Source organism: Temnothorax americanus, unplaced genomic scaffold (assembly GCF_048541705.1).
Source record: "Temnothorax americanus isolate GAGA-0224 unplaced genomic scaffold, ASM4854170v1 Scaffold9, whole genome shotgun sequence".
Classification (NCBI taxonomy): domain Eukaryota; kingdom Metazoa; phylum Arthropoda; class Insecta; order Hymenoptera; family Formicidae; genus Temnothorax; species Temnothorax americanus.
Genome location: NW_027509812.1, coordinates 3,695,096 through 3,718,263, shown reverse-complemented (window position 1 = coordinate 3,718,263; position 23,168 = coordinate 3,695,096). Strand labels below are relative to the sequence as shown.

The 23,168-nt window shown below is 41.0% G+C and overlaps 3 protein-coding genes across 7 annotated transcripts in view; 2 read left to right on the top strand and 1 right to left on the bottom strand.

Annotated features, from left to right (window-relative positions):
• Positions 1 to 724: 724 nt before the first annotated feature.
• Ttll12 (Tubulin tyrosine ligase-like 12) lies at positions 725 to 2,946 on the top strand. 2 transcript variants are annotated; one of them, XM_077424879.1, is made up of 2 exons: positions 725 to 968; positions 1,051 to 2,946. In XM_077424879.1, exon 2 carries the CDS (start codon positions 1,073 to 1,075, stop codon positions 2,921 to 2,923), a length of 1,851 nt encoding a protein of 616 aa, XP_077281005.1. In that variant the 5' UTR covers positions 725 to 968; positions 1,051 to 1,072; the 3' UTR covers positions 2,924 to 2,946. The 2 variants fall into 2 exon arrangements, with proteins under 2 accessions (XP_077281005.1, XP_077281006.1); XM_077424880.1 differs by lacking the exon at positions 725 to 968 and having other exon boundaries at positions 1,412 to 1,552; positions 1,654 to 2,946.
• A 608-nt stretch (positions 2,947 to 3,554) lies between these two features.
• Positions 3,555 to 7,641, top strand: LOC143907854 (uncharacterized). Of its 2 annotated transcripts, XM_077424877.1 has the most exons (6): positions 3,555 to 3,905; positions 4,167 to 4,312; positions 4,385 to 4,731; positions 4,872 to 5,833; positions 6,002 to 6,227; positions 6,354 to 7,641. In XM_077424877.1, exons 1-6 carry the CDS (start codon positions 3,811 to 3,813, stop codon positions 7,131 to 7,133), a joined length of 2,556 nt encoding a protein of 851 aa, XP_077281003.1. In that variant the 5' UTR covers positions 3,555 to 3,810; the 3' UTR covers positions 7,134 to 7,641. The 2 variants fall into 2 exon arrangements, with proteins under 2 accessions (XP_077281003.1, XP_077281004.1); XM_077424878.1 differs by lacking the exon at positions 3,555 to 3,905 and having other exon boundaries at positions 4,173 to 4,312; positions 4,390 to 4,731.
• Positions 7,642 to 8,667: 1,026 nt separating this feature from the next.
• The window catches only part of Tara (SERTA domain-containing protein 2 taranis), a 90,341-nt gene continuing 75,840 nt past the window's right edge, over positions 8,668 to 23,168 (bottom strand). For all 3 annotated transcript variants that reach the window (XM_077424884.1, XM_077424883.1, XM_077424882.1), the window contains one exon: positions 8,668 to 17,433. In XM_077424884.1, the coding sequence (XP_077281010.1) occupies positions 16,054 to 17,424 (1,371 nt within the window). In that variant the 5' untranslated portion in view covers positions 17,425 to 17,433 and the 3' untranslated portion in view covers positions 8,668 to 16,053. The remainder of the gene's footprint in view (positions 17,434 to 23,168) is intronic.

Below are 23,168 nucleotides of genomic sequence, written 5' to 3'. Positions count from 1 at the left end.
GGGACGCTTTTGCTAGGCCGTACTAATTGAGAATTGAGAATTGAAAATTGAGAGTTTAGAATTACTGAGTATTTTAATGTATGGAATCATGTTGCTGTACAGATTAAATTATTTAAGATTTCTTAGATGCTTTTAAGATTCTTGGCGAAATAATAATTAGTCATGATTTAATTCTTACTAGAAGGAAGAGGTGATATCGATTTGTCGTAATTAGATTTTTTTTATATATAGGATAAAGGAAATAGAAAATCGGGTTTGAATAACGGATACTGATATTTTTAAAATAAATATCCTAGCACCCTTGTGGCTAGGAAGAGGCAGAGGCAGAGACAGAGGTAGAGGAAGAGGCGGAGCTGGTGAAGAAAAAAATATATCGGGCATCAACATATATATTATACTACCAAAAATAATCTTCAATAAATAATAAAGTAACAATTAATATCTATATTTTATTTATCCATAGCTCTCTCTACTCCTAAATGTAACTCCTAAATCCTTTCCTTCCTGAATTAGTGTTTATAAATATTTATTTCATTTTATTTACAATTTTTACATTTATATAAATAAATAAATATATATATATATTTTAATATACGTATATATATATATGCATGATCGTTTAAAAGTTATAAATATTATATGTTGCACTAGTTCAGAAGTGCAGCGAAAACGAACAGACCTAAAAAAAAGATCTCGATCTCGGAGTGATTTCTATTCTACATGGCAGTCATGGCACACATGGCTTTAGAGAAGTTAACCTATTATGAGTAAAAAATTATCTTACCTTCGCAAATTTCATTGTTAATAGATTTATCGATTGCTGCGTAATATAGCATAAAAATTCTTCACTTATTGCGTACCGTTATTTGCAATAATGCCAACATTTAACTAATTTATGTCAACGTTTTACGTGAACTGGTTATTTTCTGTATTTTCAACATCTCGCATGTGTCAATTTCAAGAGACAGGTTCTTTATATATATATATATATTTAACACTTTGTTGTTCTTAATTAAAATAAGTAATAAATAAAATATTTATTTGTTTTAGGCCAACTTATTTATTTTTCACAATGGATGGTGTTGACTTATTTAATGTGTTTCTTGCGACACATAAAGCGCAACTTCAGTCTTACGGCGTCCCACAATTATTTTGGAAAGTTTTATACAACAAGTTAAAAAATCAGATTTATGATGCTGGCCTTGTCTTTCAGTTGACAAAAGTAGAATATGAAAATGGAGAGAAGCATGTTACAGAACCAACATGGAAGCTAATAGTATCTACAGAATGTGGCATTTCCGCACAAGATCCCAATAATATTTATCTTATTGATCATGCATGGACATACGACGTCAGTAATGCTCGACAGAATTTAATTCAAGTACCTGGCCTGCTTGATCGAATGTGCTTTCTCATGGGATTAAACACCGAGGTGGATGAGCAAGAGAAAATCAAGAACGTTACGGACGAAATGTGGCGTTACAATCAATCGTATTCCGTCAACTATAGAGAGATAGAAGATAGAATGCCAGTATGGTATATTATGGATGAGGTTGGTTCAGCGATAAACCATAGCGACGAGCCAAATTTTAGAGCCGTCCCTTTTCTGCATACGACGGAAGGTGTAATTTATACGCTTCTATTTCCTATAAGAGACGTTGCTGCAGGGGATGAAGTCACGAGAGATTTTGTAGAAGGTCAGACGAAGGATCCTAAAAAAAGACGTGCCCTATTGTTGCCTTGGGCCCATAGCACGTTCGAAGATGAAAGTTTTCAACAGAGCGAGCCAGATGCAGATTATTTTTTAGCAGGTCATATTCCTGAAAGTTTGCCAGAGAACTTGGATGCAATCAAAACAGATACCGGTAGAAAATTAAAGGTATTTTCACAATACAGTTTCGTGAATAATTATTTGACAGATCTGGCATTTGAAATCACCGACAACGAAGAAGAGGCGGACATCCTGTGGCTCGTATCTCACTACAAGACGTACAAAGAATTAAATGTTTCCTCGCCTCATGTTTTTATAAATCAATTTCCATATGAGAATGTCTTGACAACGAAGGATCTTTTATCGATTGTATGTAGAAGAAAAGCAACGAACAAATTGTACGATTCAGATACTCTCGAGACTTATCCAACATGGTTACCGACGACGTATAATCTAAGCATGGAATTGGCACAATTTGTCGCTTATTTTACGCAACGGGTAGACAAGAATTTGGATAATCATTGGATTTGCAAACCGTGGAACTTGGCGAGAGGCTTAGATACTCATGTCACGAACAATCTCTATCACATTCTGCGACTACCTTGCACAGGTCCGAAAATCGCGCAGAAGTACATCACGCGGCCAATTTTGTACAACAGACCGGACATAAATCAAGTGAAATTCGATATGAGATACGTTGTGTTGCTCAAATCTGTAAAGCCGCTACGCGCGTACGCTTATGCAAATTTCTTTCTGCGTTTTGCAAATCAACCGTTTGCACTGAACAATTTTGATACGTATATGCAACATTTCACCGTGATGAATTATACCGAGGAGAATCCGCTGTTTCATATGAAATGCGCCGATTTCATTGTAGAATGGGAAAATCAGTATCCTGATTATCCTTGGAAGACTTGTGTCGAGCCGAAGGTTCTTTCCGTTTTACGACAGACTTTCGAAGCTGCAGTCGCGCAGCCGCCGCCAAAAGGAATAGCCGAGAATCCGCAAAGCAGAGCCGTTTACGCCGCCGACTTGATGTTGGAGTGGAGAGACTGCGAAATGCAGCCCAAGCTGTTGGAAATAAATTTTACGCCCGATTGCCAGCGGGCGTGCGAATATTATCCGGACTTCTACAATGACATTTTTAAATGTTTGTTCTTGGATATCGACAATTCAGAAGTATTTCATGTATTGGATTCAGCCGGAGAATAATATCAGACTGTTTATAAAATTTACTTGTAAAGTTGTAACTTATTGTTCCTACTTTATATATAAACATATATATATTTAGGGCTATTAAGTTTCTGTTTGCTGGCTGACTGACTATACATATATAACTAAATTATTCAAAACACGTGATTGTTTGCCTATTTAAATTAATTCATATTCATGAGTCATGAGAAAATATACATATATGTGATCATTGAGCTATTCATATATTTCGGATTCATATTCATACCAATGAATTCGTATTTATTTCATAACATCACTTTCGATATTTACACATATTTCTGATTTAGCATCAATTATATTTACATTAATGACTGAATTGCATTACGAAATTAATTACGTTTGTGAATTATGTTTTCAGGCAGTTTGCAACTTTACGTTATCTTTTATTCATTAAAAATTAATTAGCATGAAGAAACCACGGATTTAATTGCAAGATTAGTGGAATATTCTGGGATATGTATAATTTTAAATTGAAGCGCCACGAATGTGTAGTAAGTTGATGGAAAACGTGAGTAAAGTGGCCTAGCGATCACGTGGTTTCTTTACAACCCTCTGCATCTGCGTCTGCCTCTGGCGGCTGTAGAACGTGGACCAGGGCTGAATGCAGTGGGGGGGGGGGGCAGCAACCAGCAACCTAACCTAACCTAACCTTTGTCCTCTCCATTATTGACTTCACTAGTCTACTACTCCACTTTCGTTAGTCTCGTTTCCCTGCGTATCCGAATCGCAGTCATCGCAGAGACTTTGAGCTTTGAGCTGGAAATCCATTGGGAATTTTGGAAGGAGAGAAAGAAGAAGAAAAAGAATTGCAGAGACTTGGTAGAGACATTCTTCTACAATTGCAATTAGGAACAATCGTCCGAAACATGAGAATCGTTTGCGCCGCGTTAAATTGTAAATATTCGTCAGAAAGCGAGGATTCGTCGAATGTCACTTTTATCAATTTTCCCAACGATGACACGTAAGTGTTATGTCGCAATATATATTTCCTGATAGGTGAAGGAACATTTTCGCATTCATTCTTAATGCGATGCTTAGTTAGATAATTATTATTATTAGTTAGATAATTAAATTTATTTTCTTCATTTTATTGTTGGGCTCAAAGGCTATATCTATTTATCTATAGTTATCGCTAATATATAGTACAGCTAGATATCTGTAATTATCGTACTTTGACTTATGTCACTGGTTTGAATTTTGAATTTAACAATGATTTTTACAGAGCCAAAGTATGGGCGGAATGTTGCGGCAGATCGGATTTAGTCACAAAATCGAATGCGAAATTGCATTTGAATTATTACGTTTGTTCTCACCACGTTGAAGATCGCTGTTACGTGAGCAAAACTGTTCCCATTGTTTTAAAAGAAGGTACTATTCCTACTTTATTTGGGGCCGACTTGACTACCGATAGTGAAAACTTAATAAATATGTTTGATAAAGCACAGCCTCTCGAACAAGTAGGTGACGATGTGCCTCAAACGTATCGCGATATGAATGAAATTGAGATAGACGAGTATCATAATGTATCTGTTAAATTTGCCAATTTATGTCGAATCTGTGGCAAATCCATTCTGGATGGAATAGACATCTTTACAGCCGAGGGGATAGAGCTTAAATTAAAAGAGAGAATAAATTTGCATATGCCTATCACGATTGACATAGACGATTCATTGCCACAGAAAGTATGTACCGATTGCTGTAATAAATTGGAAATTGCACACTCACTAGTCGTTTCATGTCTGAGAACTGATATGCGTTTGAAACAGATTCTAAATATTGAGAGAGAGGTAAGTGTAGTAAGAGAATGTAAGTTGTAATGTTATTCGACCGTAATTATAAAGGTTTTTAAAAGTTATATTTATTTATTTGTGAAAAAATGTTTTCCAAGTACATTTGTCGTATAATCGATAAATGTTTTATTTTGCAGCCAGAATACGAGAATAAGTACAATGCGTTGATTAACGAATGTTCATTAGAGATAGTTGAAGAAATGTATATGGATCTTGATACGCATCCTAATTCATTTACTATAAATAAGATTATAAACTCTGATTCAGAAACAAGTTTGAGAGAATTAGGAAATGGAGAATGTTCTGAAATACGGAATAATAATTTTCAGAGCATTGCGAAGAATGTTGTACCATTAGAACTCAGTACTTTAATCCAAACTAGTAGTAGAGGAGTTAATAGTGAAAGTAACGTAACTATCACGGAAGAGAGTTCAAAAATTCAACAAGATAAGATCCAGAATGGAAGCCCTAGCGTTTTATGTCGGCAATGCCAAACTTTTTGTGAAACACAGAAAATATTTGAGAATCATAAAATATTTTGTGGTAAGGAACAAAATGTCTCTAAACGTGCAGATATGTCTAGAACTGCAGAAAATAAAAGGTCTGGCAGAGACAAGCAGATTAATCGCAAAGTAGAAAATTTCCAGACGCGCAACAAAAGATGCGATGGCAAACAAATTATCAATAATGTTGAAAGCTGTGAATCATTACATTGTACTATTTGCAACGAAACATTCAAATGTCAGCTGGATTATGATAATCATAAATATCTTCATGGAAATCTTATTGAAGTTAATAAAAGATGCGGTCATTGTAAAAAAGAATATTGTAACAGAAAAGACTTGGTAATTCATATCATGGAATCGCACGAAGGACGATTATCATTTCAGTGCTCTGCATGCGATAAAACATACGATAAATGGTCTAGTTTAGATATTCACGAAGCTACTCACAGAATAGATAAACCATATCTTTGCGATTTGTGCGGAAAAAGCTTTAAGCATTCCAATAATTTAAGAGGGCATAAAAGAATTCATTTGGACGAATCTATAAAGAAAAAACACGTGTGTGAGATCTGTGGCAATGCATTTAGATCACGGTATAGTGTGTGTGTGTGTGTGTATATATATATATATATATATATATATATATATATATATATAGTTATAGAGGTTTATTCTCCAAATTATTTCAACTAAATTCATTAAAAAAGAATTGTATATTACTTCTTTCTTGCAATATTTATGCGTATTTCTTGTTTGTTTAGATTTCATTTGCGGGAACATATGAATCAACACAATGGCAACAGACCTTATTCTTGCGAACAGTGCGGAAAAGCATTTTATAAGAGGATTCAATTGCGACAACACAAATTATTGCATGGCTCTAATAGGCACACATGTCCGATTTGCGGTGCAACATTTAATCGTAAAGGAAATATGAACACACACGTGAAACGGCATAATAACGATAATGGAGGATACACATGCAGCGTAGGTATTTTGTAAAAACTTTACGTTAATTATTAAATTTCTTATCTTTATGTCATTTATATTAGCCATATTCTCATTGAAAATTGATTGGGAACGTTATCAATCGCTTCGTACGCTTTATTATAGGTTTGCGCCTACAGATGTAAATCCATGAGTGAATTGAAGATACATAGGAAAAAGCATACCGAGGAGGAAATAGTGGACAGTATTAAGAAGAAATGTACCGACAAGGAGATATGGCGTTGTAACATTTGTAGCAAGATATTCTCGAAACGCGCTATTTTGTTAAATCACGAGCGCGTACATGGAAACGATAAGTTTTATGAATGTGACGAATGTGGCAAGAAATTAGCAAGTAAAAGTTCGCTGATGTATCACAAAAAGTCGATGCATTTGAGAGAGAGGCCACACATGTGTCACTATTGCGGAGATTCGTTTGTTTCGAAAGAGGCACGGCTAATCCACGAAAGGATACATACCGGTGAACGTCCATACGTCTGCAAGGTATGCAACATGCGGTATAGATGCTCCAGTAATCTCAGCCAGCACATGAAGATCCACACGGGTCTGAAGCCACACAAGTGTCATTTTTGCAACAAAGATTTTACGCGCAAAGGCGCGCTAATCGTGCACGAGAGAATCCACACGGGTGTTAAGCCTTATCCTTGCGAGACCTGTGGTAAAAGTTTCTCACAGAAGAATGACATGTTAAAGCACGCTAAACGCGCAACGGCAGATCGATGCAGTGCCAGTGCAGCCGGTGTAACGAGATATTTAAACGGGGAAAAAAATATGTTAAAGCATACTGTGGTGCACGAGCAAGATACCTTAGTAATTTCGAATATCAATTCATCGCACATTCTTCAAGTTTATGTCAATACTAGCGCTTCTTCGGAAATTAAATAATTTTTGTAGTATCCACGTGGTAATTATATACGATAAATGGAACATTAAAGTTTCGTACAAGAAGAGTAAATTAAAATCGATCTTTATGCAATTATTATCAAAAAAAGTATATTATGAAAAAATTGTACTAGGAAAACGCTTTTCTATAGACGCAATACGTATTTGCTAAATTATTCTTCATTCTAATTATTCTTTCATCTCATATATTAGCTTTCCGATTAATAAAAGTTTATATATGCAAAAAATTATCGAACTTCTATGACCGAATACTTGTGAGGTGGAGGCTTTAAGTTATCAGCGAAATGATGATATAGAGACATCTTAAAAATATAGATACAAATCAGATAAGACTTGTTATGCTGGTATTGTTAAAATTGTTAAAAATGATGTGTCAGTATCCAGCAGCGAAACGAATCTATGTGTTTGCATGCGTCAGAAAGAGACGATTGTAGACGTATCTTCGATATGAAAGTATAATAAAGTATAAAGGAATCGTTACCTTCCTTAATCTGGATAGTAACTTCTTATTTAAAGTTCAACATCTAAAATTCGCATTTATACTTAAATTCAAATATAAACAATCTATTTTATTATCTTCTATATAATGAGAGACTAATTGTAAGTAAATATTATATTTAACATAATCTCTAGATGTCCAACAAATTCTCCAAATGTCCGAAAAGCTGTGAACATGAAGCTCCATAAAAAAGATCATATGTAATTTAAGTGATTTGATAGAACCTGATGATAGTATTCCGCAGAAGATTGTATATACAGATTGATTTCCTAACAAATTGCATCGATGTCTATAATATGAGAAAATGAAGATCGCTTTGCAAATCATGTTTTGAATGTATAGTAATGCTCGATCTCTAGCTTGGCGATCAATCACCTGAAAGCGCTCGTTTATATCTCGACAGCCTTTCCGCATTGCTGATAAGTGAGGTGCAGTAAAAGTCATTGGGTACTTATTTAGAATACGGGTCTGAACGCGAATACAGATGAAATTATGTTCAATCGACGCGTTTTTACACGAAATAAAAGAATCTGAAGAATCTGTATTCGCGTTCAAGCCCGTATCCCAAATAAATACCAGTCATTGTTATTATATAGAATAATACTCTTTATTGTTTTTGATAGTTGTTGTTTTTCATATCGTGCGTTGCAGTTTCTTTTTACTCAACTTTGCCATATCCAATTAACCAACTCTTTGTTTTACTGTCAGTTCTGCTGTTGCTGTTGCTAATATATTTTGGTAGAACAGTAGGTACGTGATACAACTCCACGATTTTGAAACAAAGAGAAACGAAGAAAATGGCGACACGCCCGATCACTCGCGAACACACGTGTGCCGTATCATTCGTCGACCGCATACAGGACTAGAGTAATTGCGATTTCTCTCCCGTGTAACATTCGTTGACCGATTATATATATATATATATATATATATATATATATATATATATATATATATATATAATTTTTTTTCTCAATTCCTAAATGATCGAGGAGCACACGTGCTTTTGTGCGCAAGTAAAAACGTGGGCCCGATCGAGTCGCGTGAGTTTTCATCCTGCCGACGACGACCGATGACCGGTGGTCTTTTCTCAAAGTTTGTCATACGCTCGTTGTAATTTACAATGTTTTTTCTCTTTTTTCTTCTTTTCAGACGCAACGGCCTCACAATGCCACGCTCCTCCTACATTATGATCGAGTGATCGGCGCGTGGTAGACGACGATACAGTTACGCATCTCTCGGAAATATAAATCTCCGACTCTGTTAAAACGCGCATACACGGCACGCGCGTTGTGGGCGCACGGCGTTAGGGTCGAATCAAAGCGAATGACTTGTAAAGAGTTTGTTCGCGGAAAAAGGCGAAATAATTTTCAGCCATGTCTCCACTCGATCGCTCGGTCAATCGCAGCGCAGACTCGTACTCGCTCGCAAACGGAAGCGAAAGCGAAGCACTAAAGGTGCTGTTGGGGCAGAAGGAACGCTTCCGAACTCTTGTCGTCCCGTCGCTAACGCACTTCCAGATAGCGCTTATTATGATCCGAATGATCCGAAACGCGCCCGACGACACCGCCTCGACTCGCGACCGTCCCTTTTCTCTTTCTCATTTATATCCCATATTACTCTCTCGTCTCTTCTTTAAATTAATTATCTCTGTATGTCTCCCCCCCCCTCTCTCTCTCTGTAACCATCGCTCTACTATTTACAATGTACACATAACGCTGTGCACCCTTCCTGCTCTAATTTCTTACGACGGCGCCGAATTACGCGCGCCCGATCACTTCCCAATCGACGGCTGCTCGCCATTGTCCCTTTCTCGCCTGAAACTTTTGCTTCGCGTTTACAACCTTATTCTCGGGACGAAGGAACCGAGTCGAGGGGAGAAATCGGTTCGCGCGATGACGGCTCAAGCTCTTGATGCAATACAAAGATAAATGATTCTCGATCATCATAATTAATTTACGCTGTAATATAAGCGTGATGTTGAAACAAATTACAAGTTTAATATAAATCGCGTTTACGCTAAGAAAAAAATATGACGTTTTTACCAAGTTATACACAATCAATAAAAAAAGCAACGATCTTTGATTATAAAGTTGATTCGAAAGGACTGCTCAGTGAACACAAGAAAAAAAATGAATTTCGAAGAGTATTACCGAATGGTCGCGAGCCGCCATAAACGCGAATAAAAACGAATTTCGTCCGAATGTCGCCACGACGATGAGGAAGAATCAATCACGTGCTCGTCGTCGCCTCATATTATTTACCAAGATAAATATATACATATATATGCATATAATAATGATAATAATAGTAATAATAATAATAATAATCTTATACACATATACACGCACACGCACATGTACACGTATACGCATACATACATATATATATATATATATATATATATATATATATATATATATAATATATACACTTTTCTTTTTAATATATAATATATATCTTATTTATATATATATATATATATTTTTCTCAATATTAAACTTATTATATCCTCTTTTTCATTTCGCTTAAACATATCTTCGCGCTCGTGCTATTTATACTATTTACAAACGCCTTTATTCGGTATCTCGTTAAAAAAAAGGAAAAGATAGAAAAAGGAGAAAAGAGAAAGGGAAGAACGGGAAGAAACGCAATAATCGTCAGAGTATCGTGTCGCACACCCTGCTGCCATTTGTGTGCATGTGTTGTCCGGCCTTGCAGTCGCGCTTAACAGTCGTAACTTTCTCCCTTCGGCGGTTTTTAGGCACTTGACGAAATACGCGTGCCCGATCGTGAGCTACGCGTCAGCGTGTGATCGCGCGAAATAAAAGAACAAAACTTGACGTCCTGCCGATGCCGGCAACGCTCGCACGTTCTCGCGCTTTCGCTTATGCGTGGGAGTTAAGGCGCTGGACCATTTCGCCAGGACGCCCGATAACGTTCATTTGAAAAACGTCTCAAAGATCTCGTGCGCCTCTCGAACGTTTCTGACATTGAGAGAGAACTCGCAGGCAAAAGCAAATTTCAATATTTTCCCTAAGGAGGGATACTTGTTATTACAGATAATTTTGTAAACTGACTCAGAAATCGCGTGTAGTACCGATAGGAATATTATTCTTTTTTCTTTTATATTTAGATTCTCTTCAATCTTCATCATCCGATCGTTATCCAACTGTTACGTGCGATTCTACGATTGCGAAACGCTGCTGGCGCGGAAGGCGTCATGCGGCGAATGCTTAATTTTTTAGAAATACTCTACAAACTTTTGCGCCTTTCCTCGATTGAGATATTAATATCGAATTACTTCACTCGACCTTTCTCGAAGCAGAGAAGGAAGGGTTCATTTTGTGAAAACGTATGCGATTTGAGACAGGCGCGAGGCGCGAGTACGCTGTACGATTCTCTGCATCCGGTAGCTTCGCTCGCGGATTAACAACATCGTGGAAGAACAACGCGGCTGCTCCACCGAAAAACATAATGAGCAAAGTGTTGCTCAAGTATTAAAGCATTATTTACGTTTTATGAAAGATCGGCGATATACAGTAACATATAGCGACAGAATATCAATCGTACTTGAAATTACAGTGAATCATAATTGTGATTAGTTATAATGGCATGTGAGAAAATGAGAAGATTTTCTAGAAAAGGGTGTCAACCCGTTTTCCTGCGGACCAGTCAAACGCACAAAGCAAATCGGATTAGAAACGAAAAACTCGTCTATCAATTCGCTTCCGCTCGTCTCAAAAATTGAGCATTCTCTTAATTTCGGCCTGAATATTACAGAGATTTAGATTTGCGTTTTGTTGTCTACGTCGAGTCATATTCCGGCGAATACAAGTTCAGTGAAACGCTAACGGAGGAAAGATAAATGTTTACCAATTACAGCTAGGATATTTTAGAAATCTAATTATAAGACGAACTCTCCCCCTCTCCCACCTTCCCCCCCCTCTCTCTCTCTTTATCGGAAAGAAGCTACTTTTCCGCCTAATCACACTGTTCTTTCCCTGAGAGATGCGAGCCTTTGCATCTGCTCGGCTTGCGATTCATCCGTGTTCACTCGCCGTTACTAATGTTCAACGCCCAACGCACATACAACGCATATGCAAAGGACTCGTGTGTGACACTCACGCGCGATCAGACGCACGGATTTGTACGTACGCTCTTTCTTAAAATTCTCCGCAGCTTATTAAAAGTAATATTGCTCGTCGTTTCCGCGGAGAAATCACGCGGTGAAAGGGAGGGGGAAGGAGCATTGTCGTCAGAGAAGGGCGGTTTGGTGAAATGGGACGGAGAAGGTTTGCAGAGAGAAGGGGGGGAGATGCGCGTGCGAGAGGTGGGCCGATCGTATGTGTGTGTAGTACAAAGTAGAAAATGGAACTCGAGGAAGGATCTTCGAAGGAGCGAAGATAGTTGACGCGATTCGCAGGGTGGGACGAAGATGTGAATGGTCTCTTCTTTCGCGACGATTCGCGTTTATGCTTAAGAGCTTAGACTTAGTAAGTAACGCATATTTTATATGTATATATATGTACAACAAGTACCTAGCATATTTCGCGTATGACTCCGTGTGTACGTATCGCGCGCGCGCGCGCGCGCGCGTGTGTGTGTGTGTGTGTCGCGTATCATAAAGAAAGAACATCATTATATATAATTACAATTTAAATCAACTTTATATCGCGATAATTCTACGTCATATCCCTTTTTACACACATATGTACGCTGCTTGCTCTCCTTTGTTTCTCGCACGCGCACTCCCATTTACTCACATTCACTCTCGCGTTTAAGTAATCAGTCGAGTCGATAAGTTATTATTGTTACTCTCTTTTGTAACGTTAGACTTTCTTAAATCATTTAGCTTTTAAGTATAGCTGCTCTTTAATGGATTCGTGGACGTTGAGGGCGAGATTGCGCACAGATTCACGCGAGAAGATGCGTCCAGGGTCGAGTGGGCTTTTCAATCGACTATAACTCTGAGTGTTTCTTCACGCGCGCGCACGTCGGCCACTCTTTAATTTGATACATTTACGGGAGATCAGTGGCGCGCAGTGGCCACCATGCAACGATCCGAAGGGGAGAACGTTATTCCGATCTCTAAAATGCAGGTACATTTGTCGACGTCGTATATCGAGATACAAGATATTCACACGAAGGCGCCAGCGTCTCGCGTTAATCTCGTTGGTACGCGTTATTTATCTCTTACACACACACACACACACACACACACACACACACACACACACACACACACACACACACACACACACACGCGCGCGCGCGCGCGCGCGCGCACACGCACACGCACACGCACAAACACAAACAAACAAACAAACCTATGTAATGCACGACGTGACTTGTTGCACTCCACTTGCAGTTATATTTTCCTTTACAACTTTTATAATTTTCTTTTCGACATTGAAGAAACAAATAGTTCCAAGATCTTTGAAAAATTTCTATCTCGTTATAATTCAATGCAATTTTCATTAAACGGTTGTTTTTTAGTATTTTCTTATTTTATATCTCATTTCTTTCTTCTATTCACGACAACTTTAGTGTATAATAAGTTGTCCAAATCTTTTTCTTTGTCTTGGTAAGATGTTTTAATATTTTTGTATTTGTTTATTTGTGGAAAGCTTGATGGTCATTCTGATAAAATAATTAATGCGGAGTTCGTGTTATACCAGTCCACGTCATGCATTTTAGGGTTAATGCGTTGCGATGAAACTTAATAAACTTTGAAAACCTAATGGACTACTCTGGATGCTTAATTTTTACATTTCAACTTGCAATTAGACTTTGTGATTGAGACAATCATGGCATACACTTCTCCGCTGAGTCGCGGTGGTAAGAAGTGCCGAAAGAATTCTAGATAAACATTATTACTCGCTGAAAAAATAATTTATTACAGAGTGCTATTATGAATCAGTGAATGTGCGCGTTAAAAAAATCGTGGCGCTTTAAAATTAAAATAATAAATATATATCTGCGTCTACACTTCATGTGTATGTGTGTGTGTGTGTTTATATCCTAAAATGTAAAAAATCAAGGTAGACAAAGATCATTATGAGATACCTCGTATAATCACTGTATAAAAATAACTCACTTTGTTCTGAGTGCAACGTTCTCAAACAAATGCAGTCATTGGATTAAACGCGTATTCTAATACCTAGCTCAAACATGTCTCATAATTCTAACGCAATGTTCCAACTTCGCTCTCTCTCTCTCTCTCTCTCTCTCTCTCTCTCTCTCTCTCTCTCTCTCTCTCTCTCTCTCTCTCTCTCTCTCTCTCTCTCTCTCTCTCTCTCTCTCTCTCTCTCTCTCTCTCTCACTCTCTCTTAGCTCAAACATGTCTCGTAATTCTAACGCAATGTTCCAACTTCTCTCTCTCTTTCATTAATTGTTCTTCCACTTTCTCGCAACGCGTAAATCGAGATCAATTGCACCAACCCGATTCAACCTGTTCAATAATTTGCTTAATGAATCTTCATAAATTACGACTCTATTTAATGCGATAGAGTATAGACGTTTCAGCTCTCGGGTCCTTTGATAGCACATCACTCAATGTATCAGTGATAGACAAAATGATGTACAGTCAAGTATTTTCATTTTAAGAGCATTATACATGTATATATAAGATCTGATTGACTTTTTAACAAACTCAGGTTTTTTAATCAATGTCCGCGGCACACGAGATGAAATACTCGAACAAGCAGAATCTATGTTGGACCGCGCGACTGGTGGTGCCGAAGGTACTTTGGGATTGAGACGCCGACATCTCCGACTTACTTACATCGTATCACGCTTACGACGACAGGACACGCGTCATAAGGACCCCGAGCGACGAACGCTATGCCCGTTGTTGTATATCTATGTACGCGTTTGTGTGTCCAGAGAATAGAAACCCAAGATGTAGTCGCCCTGTAGCACCGTACGACTTGCGTGCTACGTTTCTTCGTGTAATATAGGCCACGGCATCGTACACATACACGCACGCGCGCGCGCGCACGCGCGCGTACACGAACACACACAGTCTGTTTGTATATGCGTATGAGCGCGCGTTTGTGTGTATGAATATGTTGAATTCGCGTGGATGTGTGTCCGTATACATATATATACGTGAGTAATGTATCGTCGGTAATTATCATCGACATTATGAACGGAGGCTGCGACTTATGAACAAGAACGGCGAGGGAGCAGAAACTCCTCAGGCCGGAAGACTTGGATCGCAACGTTCTCGTAGGTTTTTCCAGCCTCGAAGAGGAAGCTTCCTCGTACTCGACGTAACCGATATCATTTTGTCTCTCTCTCCTGTCCGTCTTCTCAAATCTCTATGCGCATTCTCTTGTACATATTAATCACCTTTCCGAAAATCCACACGTGGATCCTCGAGCTCGTAGGTGCAACTGCAGAAATACTGCCTCGATGCCGTCGATCTTTCTATAAGATTCCATATATCGGATCGTTGTTACGCGCTATTGAAAGGTTAGTAATTATCAATAGTCCTCTCTCAAATCTTGGGACAAATTATCCCGAGATACGAGTAAATTGTGCTTGCACCTGCGTCTCGAAATTCCACGGGGAAGATGATACACGCGTCTCCGTGATCTTATACGCGGTAGCTCGATACAAAATTTGCCATCTGAATATTTCTCAGGACACCAGATCATCGCGAGTACCTGTCGACACGCAAACGCTAAAGGCTTTCTTTCCCTTGTCTCAACCCGTCCTCTCTTCTTAACTCGTTCTTAACTAACGTTCGTTAAACCTTCAGAGCGCTCTATTTCGTCTGCACCTGCGGATACCGCGTGTCATGACGCGTCCGTCCCTCGGGGAGCAGATACGTTGAGAGACACGTTGATTAGTGATAGTAATAATAATAATAGTAATAGTATTAGTAGTAGAATAGTAGTAGTAATAGTATATTAGTAAGAGTAGTAATATAGTATTACTAGCGACAGTAGTAGAAGTAACGATAACGATAGTGGGGTAAATAGTCGCGGGAGGGATAGTACGAGAAATAATGGTAACGATAGGGTCAGTAATGGTAGTGATTACGATGGTAATAACGATGTGGTAAAAAAAGCGGAGGAAGAACAAAAGTGTCACAGACAGTTGTGTCGATATCGGTGTATACGTCTCCGTTTGTATGTATCAAGGTTTACATGTGTATTTGACGCGACAATAAATTAACGCGAAATAGAAAGGTAAAGGCTCCTCGAGAGTCGCCGGCCGAATATCGAGCGCTCCGAAAGGTAGGCGAGAGATCCGTATTTACCGCCGCCTCTCGCCCGCGTGCCTTCGCAGAACTCATCACGGGCTGCATCGGCTACCGCCGCGGATTTATTTGCCCTGCGGGGTCAGCGGATAGAAATCGATGAGATGACTCAACGACGTCAAAGTTGAAGGCTATGATCCTACGCACATCAACGACTCGTGCGTACTACTGTTGCTACCAATGTTGCTGACGCCGGCGTTTCCGATAATGTTACTATTGCCGCAGCTGCTGCCGCAACTGCTCCCCGATGACATCAGGAGTTGTTGTTGCTGCTGCTGCTGTTGCTGCTGGTGATGATGTTGATGATGATGATGGTGGTGGTGATGATGATGGTGGTGGTGATGATGATGCTGTTCCTGGGTCGTCGTTGTACTTCTTAGGATGTCGTCTGCCGAAAGAGGCGTCAGCTTCCACCCGGGCATAAAGTCTAGGTCGAGATCAGGCCCAATGTCCACATCCAGTAATTCGTTGTTGTTGAGCGGGTCGAGAGGCGACTGGCTCGATAGAGATAGTACGCTCCCCCAATTGATCGATCGGCTGTCGTCACTGTCACCGATGCCGGAATCGACATCGGTTTCTCCCGACGACGTCGGTGACACAGGGAAAGGCGTTAACCTGCCCTGCTCGGGCGGTTGTAGTTGAGCGATCGGCGCCGGTACGACCGGTTCCATAGGTGGTGGACTCCTGTCCCTCTCCATCTCACGTTCTAGGTGTCTTAAAGTGTTGCAGATCAGTACCGATCGGTGGAGGCTTGGATCCGGGAATTGACGATACCTGGCAAGTTTGCACATAGAGATGTTAAGCACGGCGAGTCGTCGTTGCCGATAGCAGGCTCGACCGCGCCGACACCAGCTGGACTTGGAACCTTCGCAACACCGCTCGTTCGCTCGGTAACTTGAGCCGAGCTCTAGGTAGCTCTTGCCGTTTTCCTCGCGACGTATCGTTGGTGGCTCGTAATGATGAAGGGCGCCCCATTGTGGCTGAGATCTCGATAATTGGCTGTAACCGTTACTGCCGATAGGACTGATGGCGGTGCGTTGATGGTGATAATAATGTTGCGTATGATGCTGCAACTGGGTCACTGGGGATGAGGCCGACGTCGAAGATAATGCCGGCGATTGTTGTTGTTGTTGTTGTTGCTGCTGCTGCTGCTGCTGTTGTGATTGCTGCTGCTGCTGCTGTGCCTGTTGTGGCGATTGGGAAGATGGATGATGTTGCGATGGGTGTTGCTGAGATTGCTGTTGCTGCTGCGACTGCGATGAATTCGTCGTCGAGGGCTGGCACGGGTTTGTCGCCTGTAGGGAGGGCGAACTTACTTCCATCTCATAATACGACGTTGACGTCTGATTCAGGGACGGCCCGTAACTGTCGTCCATCGCCCACCAGCTACCGTCAACGCGTCCAAGCTTTGACGGACTCTCGCCTAAATCCATGTGGAATTCCATACAGCCGACACCACCCTCCAATTTGCGTTTTCCTGCCGTCGCCTGCAGACCCATCATTGCACAACTCTGAAAGCACCCACAAATCGCTAACATTAGCTTCATGTATTTCTTTGCGCACATTCAGCTCTGTCTGTATAAAAGACATAGCTATTTCTAGTTATAATTCCATCATCTTGTAAGTTTATTAAGAATCAGCGTTATTTTCAAGTTATTCGTCAATGTTGATGCAACAAAGTCGAATGGGCACGTTTTGCGCGACGCTCGAAGGCGAGAGAGTAGGCACGAGAGGACGTGACTCAGACGCTCGGCACTCCGTCCGAGCGATGGAAAAAGTGACGTCACGCGACTCCCTAGCCCTGCCTGGAAGAAATCATCAGCGGAACGCGGACGACCGCTCGCTAGCGAGCGGGGCTTGGCCACAAGATTTCTAGCGGCGGTACTTTAGAAACGTTCGCTGACAATCTTGCGACAGAGAAACCCATATGCGGAACAAAGAGAAGCTGTATCTATTTTTTCGACAAATGCTTAATTTTGTAAGCTGTGAGACAACTTGGTAATAAAAACATTTTTGCTCCAACAAAAGAGGAAGTTTATAAATATAAGTCTCGAGTTTAGTTGAATTAAAAAAATCTGAATCTTCATCGTTAAACATCAAATTTTATTTTATTTATTTAAAAATTGGATGCGTTTTTCGCGAACTGAGAATGAGGTCAGGACATCCCGAGAATCCCGAGATTACAATTTCTCTTGGTCTCGTTGCCAATCGTAGGGTGGGACGAACACTCGCGTGCGTATCTTGGCGTCGCGGACCCTACGAAAGCAGTACCCACGCAGCCGTGGATGATTTACGCGCGTACGAGGTCGCGCGAGTGAAAGTAAGTAAATAATCGTTCCTCCCTCCAAACCCTTGTTCACCTCGGGAGACGGAAAGACGCGTTCTCTGCTGGCGCGTGCGAGAGCGTGAGAAAGAGAGGCCCGGAGTAGGGAGCGTTAGAAGGGAGAGAGGATGGCGATGATGAAAAAGGGGAAGAGAGGAGAATGTATCGCCACGGTGTGCGTGTTCACTGTTCAGTTCAGTTGTGCTCAGAGATGCCGTGAGATGTCACCAGCAACATGTTTGTCGGATGACCGAATCCACGTGGTTTCCACATGACGTTTGATTTTACGAAAGGAGGAAAGAAAAGCGAAAAAATATATATATATATAAGTTATATATAAATAAGTTTGAGACATATGTTTATATAAACTTTTTTGTTTATTTCGACCTAGAAAATATTTCCCTTAAAATATGTCATGCAATTCCGAACACTTTGCGCACGCGCGCGCGCGCGCGCGCACACGCTAACACGCACACACGCACACACACACACAAAGAGAAAGAAGGCATTGGGACTGCTACTTTGGGCCGACGAAAAAGTGACTCCGACAGTCGTCAGGTCGACCTAAAAGGATAACGACGATACTTTGGTCCCCTAAATACATAGACGTATGAAATTTATTATTAAAATAAAGGAAGATGCAAACCCTTTCCTCACAATCACGCGATTAATCTCATTACCGAAGTCGATTATCGTCTCTTTGACTTCTGTCGCTCGACTCGATTATAGAACGAATTGCCACTTACCAAACTTTGATAATTCGCACAACTTTCATAAATTCGCGTTAGAACTAGTTGTGCGGATACTATTCTTATCCCGAATGTTTGCAACTTACGGTTTATCATAATTTAAAGTCTTTCCTCTCTCTTTCTCCCTCCCTCCCCTCTCACCCTTATTTTCTCTCTCTCTCTCTCTCTCTCTCTCTCTCTCACACACACACACACAAGAAAAAACGCGCGTCTTTCATTTTATGTAATACGTTTTGAAAGTCGACAACTGCGAAATGAAATTATTCTAGCACCTTGACAGTCGAGAGTCTTCGGCTTGATACTCGTACGCTCCTTTCGTTCCGAAAAATTTAAAGATGTCGACGCATGAGCAAAAATTTTTAAAAGCGGCCTCTAGGTGTTCGTCGTACCACTATGCTGAGCGCGGCCAGCGAAATATTAAATTTCATTAATATTTTTATATGTACGTGTATCCGCCCATTCACAATGAAACAAAGCCGCGCGCTTGAAACATTTTGTAAGCGAATTTCATACGCGAACGGGGCGATCTAATGTGGGTCGGGGAGAACAAACGTCACCGCGTTTCCATCGAACTCGGTGTCCGCGCGTCATTACCAACACCGCGCCGCCTCAAGCTGCGCCGATAGCGCGGCTCTGCTACAGCGGTAGTGAATGATGTGATGATCGAGCTTGTGGTGAACGACGGACCGGAGGCTTGTAGGCAAAGCCAATACGACGCGCGAACGTACGTTTCTGTTATCGCTATACTCTTTCTCCACACACACACACACACACACACATATATATATATATATATATATATATATATATATATAAGATCCCGCGTGATTCTGTTACATCATCCCATAGATCGACAAGAAGTTCTAAATTCGATCAAGTCGGAAAAAGTCGTTGTTCATGGTTTGAAGTTATTTATCGCGTAATTACGCGATATATCGCGTGTGTGCCGACACTATTCAGCTTCTCGCAACCGAAGCAACATGGATTTGTACGTAATTTTATACTCGACTGAGAGTGACCCAGTTTGTCTTATCGGTCAAGACGGCAAACTTGGGCGGACGCTAATCAGAAATGCGGGTTCTACTTGCCACGCGGTAACTACGTCCCTGGGCTGACTCGAGTGTCTCTAGCGGCAACGACTCGCTCTTGTGACCGTGTACATCCGCCGCAGCCGGCCGTAGCGGCCTACTTGGAATATGACTCGCTCGTGGAGATTCTCCTTCCAACGCGACGTGGTCAACCGGCCAGCTCAGAGATCGGAGCTCGGAGCTCGGAGCTCTGAGGAACGTTCGTGGAATCATCGCGGAGGTTCGAAACGATGCGACGGATCTAATCTCGCCTTCTAACACCGAGAGAATGACGCCACCTCTTTTCTCAGCAACTATTCTTTCTTCTTTCAAGTTAAAAGCGACATTCGCTGCAACAGCTCACTTTGCGAGTTTTTGAGTGGGAATCTAAAGCCGTTTTGAGCGAATCTGAAACGAGTGAATAAAATTAATTCAATCGTTCAAAAAATTAACGTTGATTAAAACTTATACTTTGCCTATTATCGAACGCAGAATTTTATATATATGTGTGTGTGCGTGTGTGTGTAAAACTCTGACACTTTTATTTTGTTCCACGCTCTGATAGATTATGTCGCGCGAATAATTGCTCATGCGAACTGTTGAAACAATTCGCAAGTTTTAAATTATTACGAAAAGGTCTATTCAAAGTGAGTAGATCTCCATGCACATTGCTCTACGTGTCGTGAAAATGTGTTGGAAGGGAGATAAACTTGTGAGAAAACGAGGGGATACGCGTAACGCGAGTTAATAATTTCGTTGATCGGGAAAACTTGGTCGTTGTCTCTCGAATACATTCTACGAGAAATACGTATTCGCGATATGTACTTGAAAATTTCGGCGAAACTCGGCGAATGGGGCGCGCGCCCAACTACGGCCGTAATCTCCGGCGTCTCCTCCTCTTACGTGCGAGATTTGCGAAGCGTGACCGAGCACTTGTTGAATCGACAACGAAAACGGGAACGGGAGCAAGAGGGACCTGGGGTGACGGGAAAGGAGGTGCGCGCGCGCGCGAGCGAGCGAGCGAGCGAGAGAGAGAGAGAGAGAGAGAGAGAGAGAGAGAGAGAGAGGAGAGAGAGAGAGAGAGAGAGAGAGAGAGAGAGAGAGAGAGAGAGACTAGAGCAAAGCGTAGAGAATAGTGCGGGAAAAGGGGGCAGAAGAAATGGATGGACGGTTAGAGGTAAGATGGTTAGGGAAAGAAGCAAGTGCGAGGGCGAGGGAAAGGACGAGGAGGCACAAGACGCGGGAGGAGAAACGGATAGGGTGACCGATGCGAAAGAGGCTTAGGGGTTAGGTGAATGGAGAGAACGAGGGTGAGGCAACGTACAGATAGGATAATAAAGGAGAGAGAGAGAGAGGAACAAGAGAAGGAAATACACTGATGGAAGGGATTAGTTGTATGTGGCGATAATACGCGGTTCTTAACCAACTGTAAATTAAAGTTGAGAGAAACATCACGCCCCGACGCTCCTTTTCCATTTGTGAAATCCTTGCTACTTGCATCTCGTTTCTAAACCTCGTAACTCTGACGATGAGTCTATCGGCAGACGCCGGGGGTTAATACGAAGCTAAATAAGGGTCTCGCTCCCACGATTAAAACGTGACGGTCATTTCGCAATGTATCATCGCTATTTGGTTCTTTTATACAATTTGCGTGATATAGGTCGGCTCATCCGATCGCGACCGCTATTTTATACAACACCCGCGCATTCCGACGCGTGCGTTGGATAAAACGCCTTCTTCAACTTTCATTGCTGAACGATATTAAAGGCCCCTGGTGGCGGTGTCACGAATAGTCGCAAGGATACTCACGCGTCACACACAGTTTTTCACGAGGTCGAGCTGCTGCACATAACTCACTTCGATATCGATATTTAAGTATAAAGTATAAAGGAAGTCACAGATTTCGCGCGGCAACTTTGACGTTGAGTAATAAAACGACCGGGATTCGCCACGAGCAAGCAACAGGCGTCAAGCGAGCGAGGGAAGAATAACGGAAACATAGAAAATAAAACCTGGCCTGACCAAGTTTTATCGCGATCCAAACTCGAGACGAGGGGGTATGTGGTAACCCGAGATGCGTCGCGGTATTTGGATAACCGCATAAATCATCGGAAGGTACACAAATGAAGATCGTCTCCAAAAGAATTCGTCGGTGCGAACCAATGTGGGTAATGCGTTACAAGTAAAGGAATCTCGCGACAAATCCGTTCAATTATTTTTATTTTTAATTGTGTGTGTGTTGGACAATATCTATTAAAAATAAAAATGCTTTAATGCGAAAACCTTGCTGCGGCTCTATCCTCTATCGTTATTTATGTTTGATCAACCATAAACCAAGCATTTCCGGATATATGTTTATAAAACCATTTTTTCTTGTTTATGCGTGTAGAGAACTCACCCTTAAAATTTGTACAAGTATTTCCGATACCCCCATCTATATGCCCGTGTATGTATGTATGTATATATGTATATGCGCGCTGTTCTCACGGTGCGGGTCCGTCCGTTGGTTGGCTGAGAAAGGAGCGTTTTTGTGAGCATGACGCGCGCGCGGCAGTGGCGCAAGGTAGTAACGGCGCGCGGCTAGTAAAATCCCAAGTGGAGAAGGTTCACGGTGGATCCGGCTCTGCCGGGCGATGAGGTAATGTTTGCCTCGACTCGACTCGATTCGGCTCGACTTGACTCGGTACGGACGCGCCGAGTCGAAGCTATCTAGCAACTTGCGCGACAGTGCCACGTTGGAAATTGCGGCGCTTAAACTTGGTGAACGTTAATCATCCGCCGATGTATGCTGCTCATCTAGCGACTATAGATATTTACCAGAATTTTGCACGGCAACGTTCGCTATATATCTTGGCTAAAAAATGGAAATATATCTTCAAGTTATGGCGTATATTTGTTTGTATATTTCGTTAGAAAGAATGCATTATCTTCGAAAATTATCAACTTTAAACAAGTAATTTAGTGCGTGTGTTACTAACGTACCGACTATTATATACGGAAAGAGATGTTATGTTAACGGATGTTTGAAAACGCAATACAGAAATATAGAAAAAGACATGTAATCACTCAAGCTTCGATGAAGCATGAATATTATTTATTTGAATGAT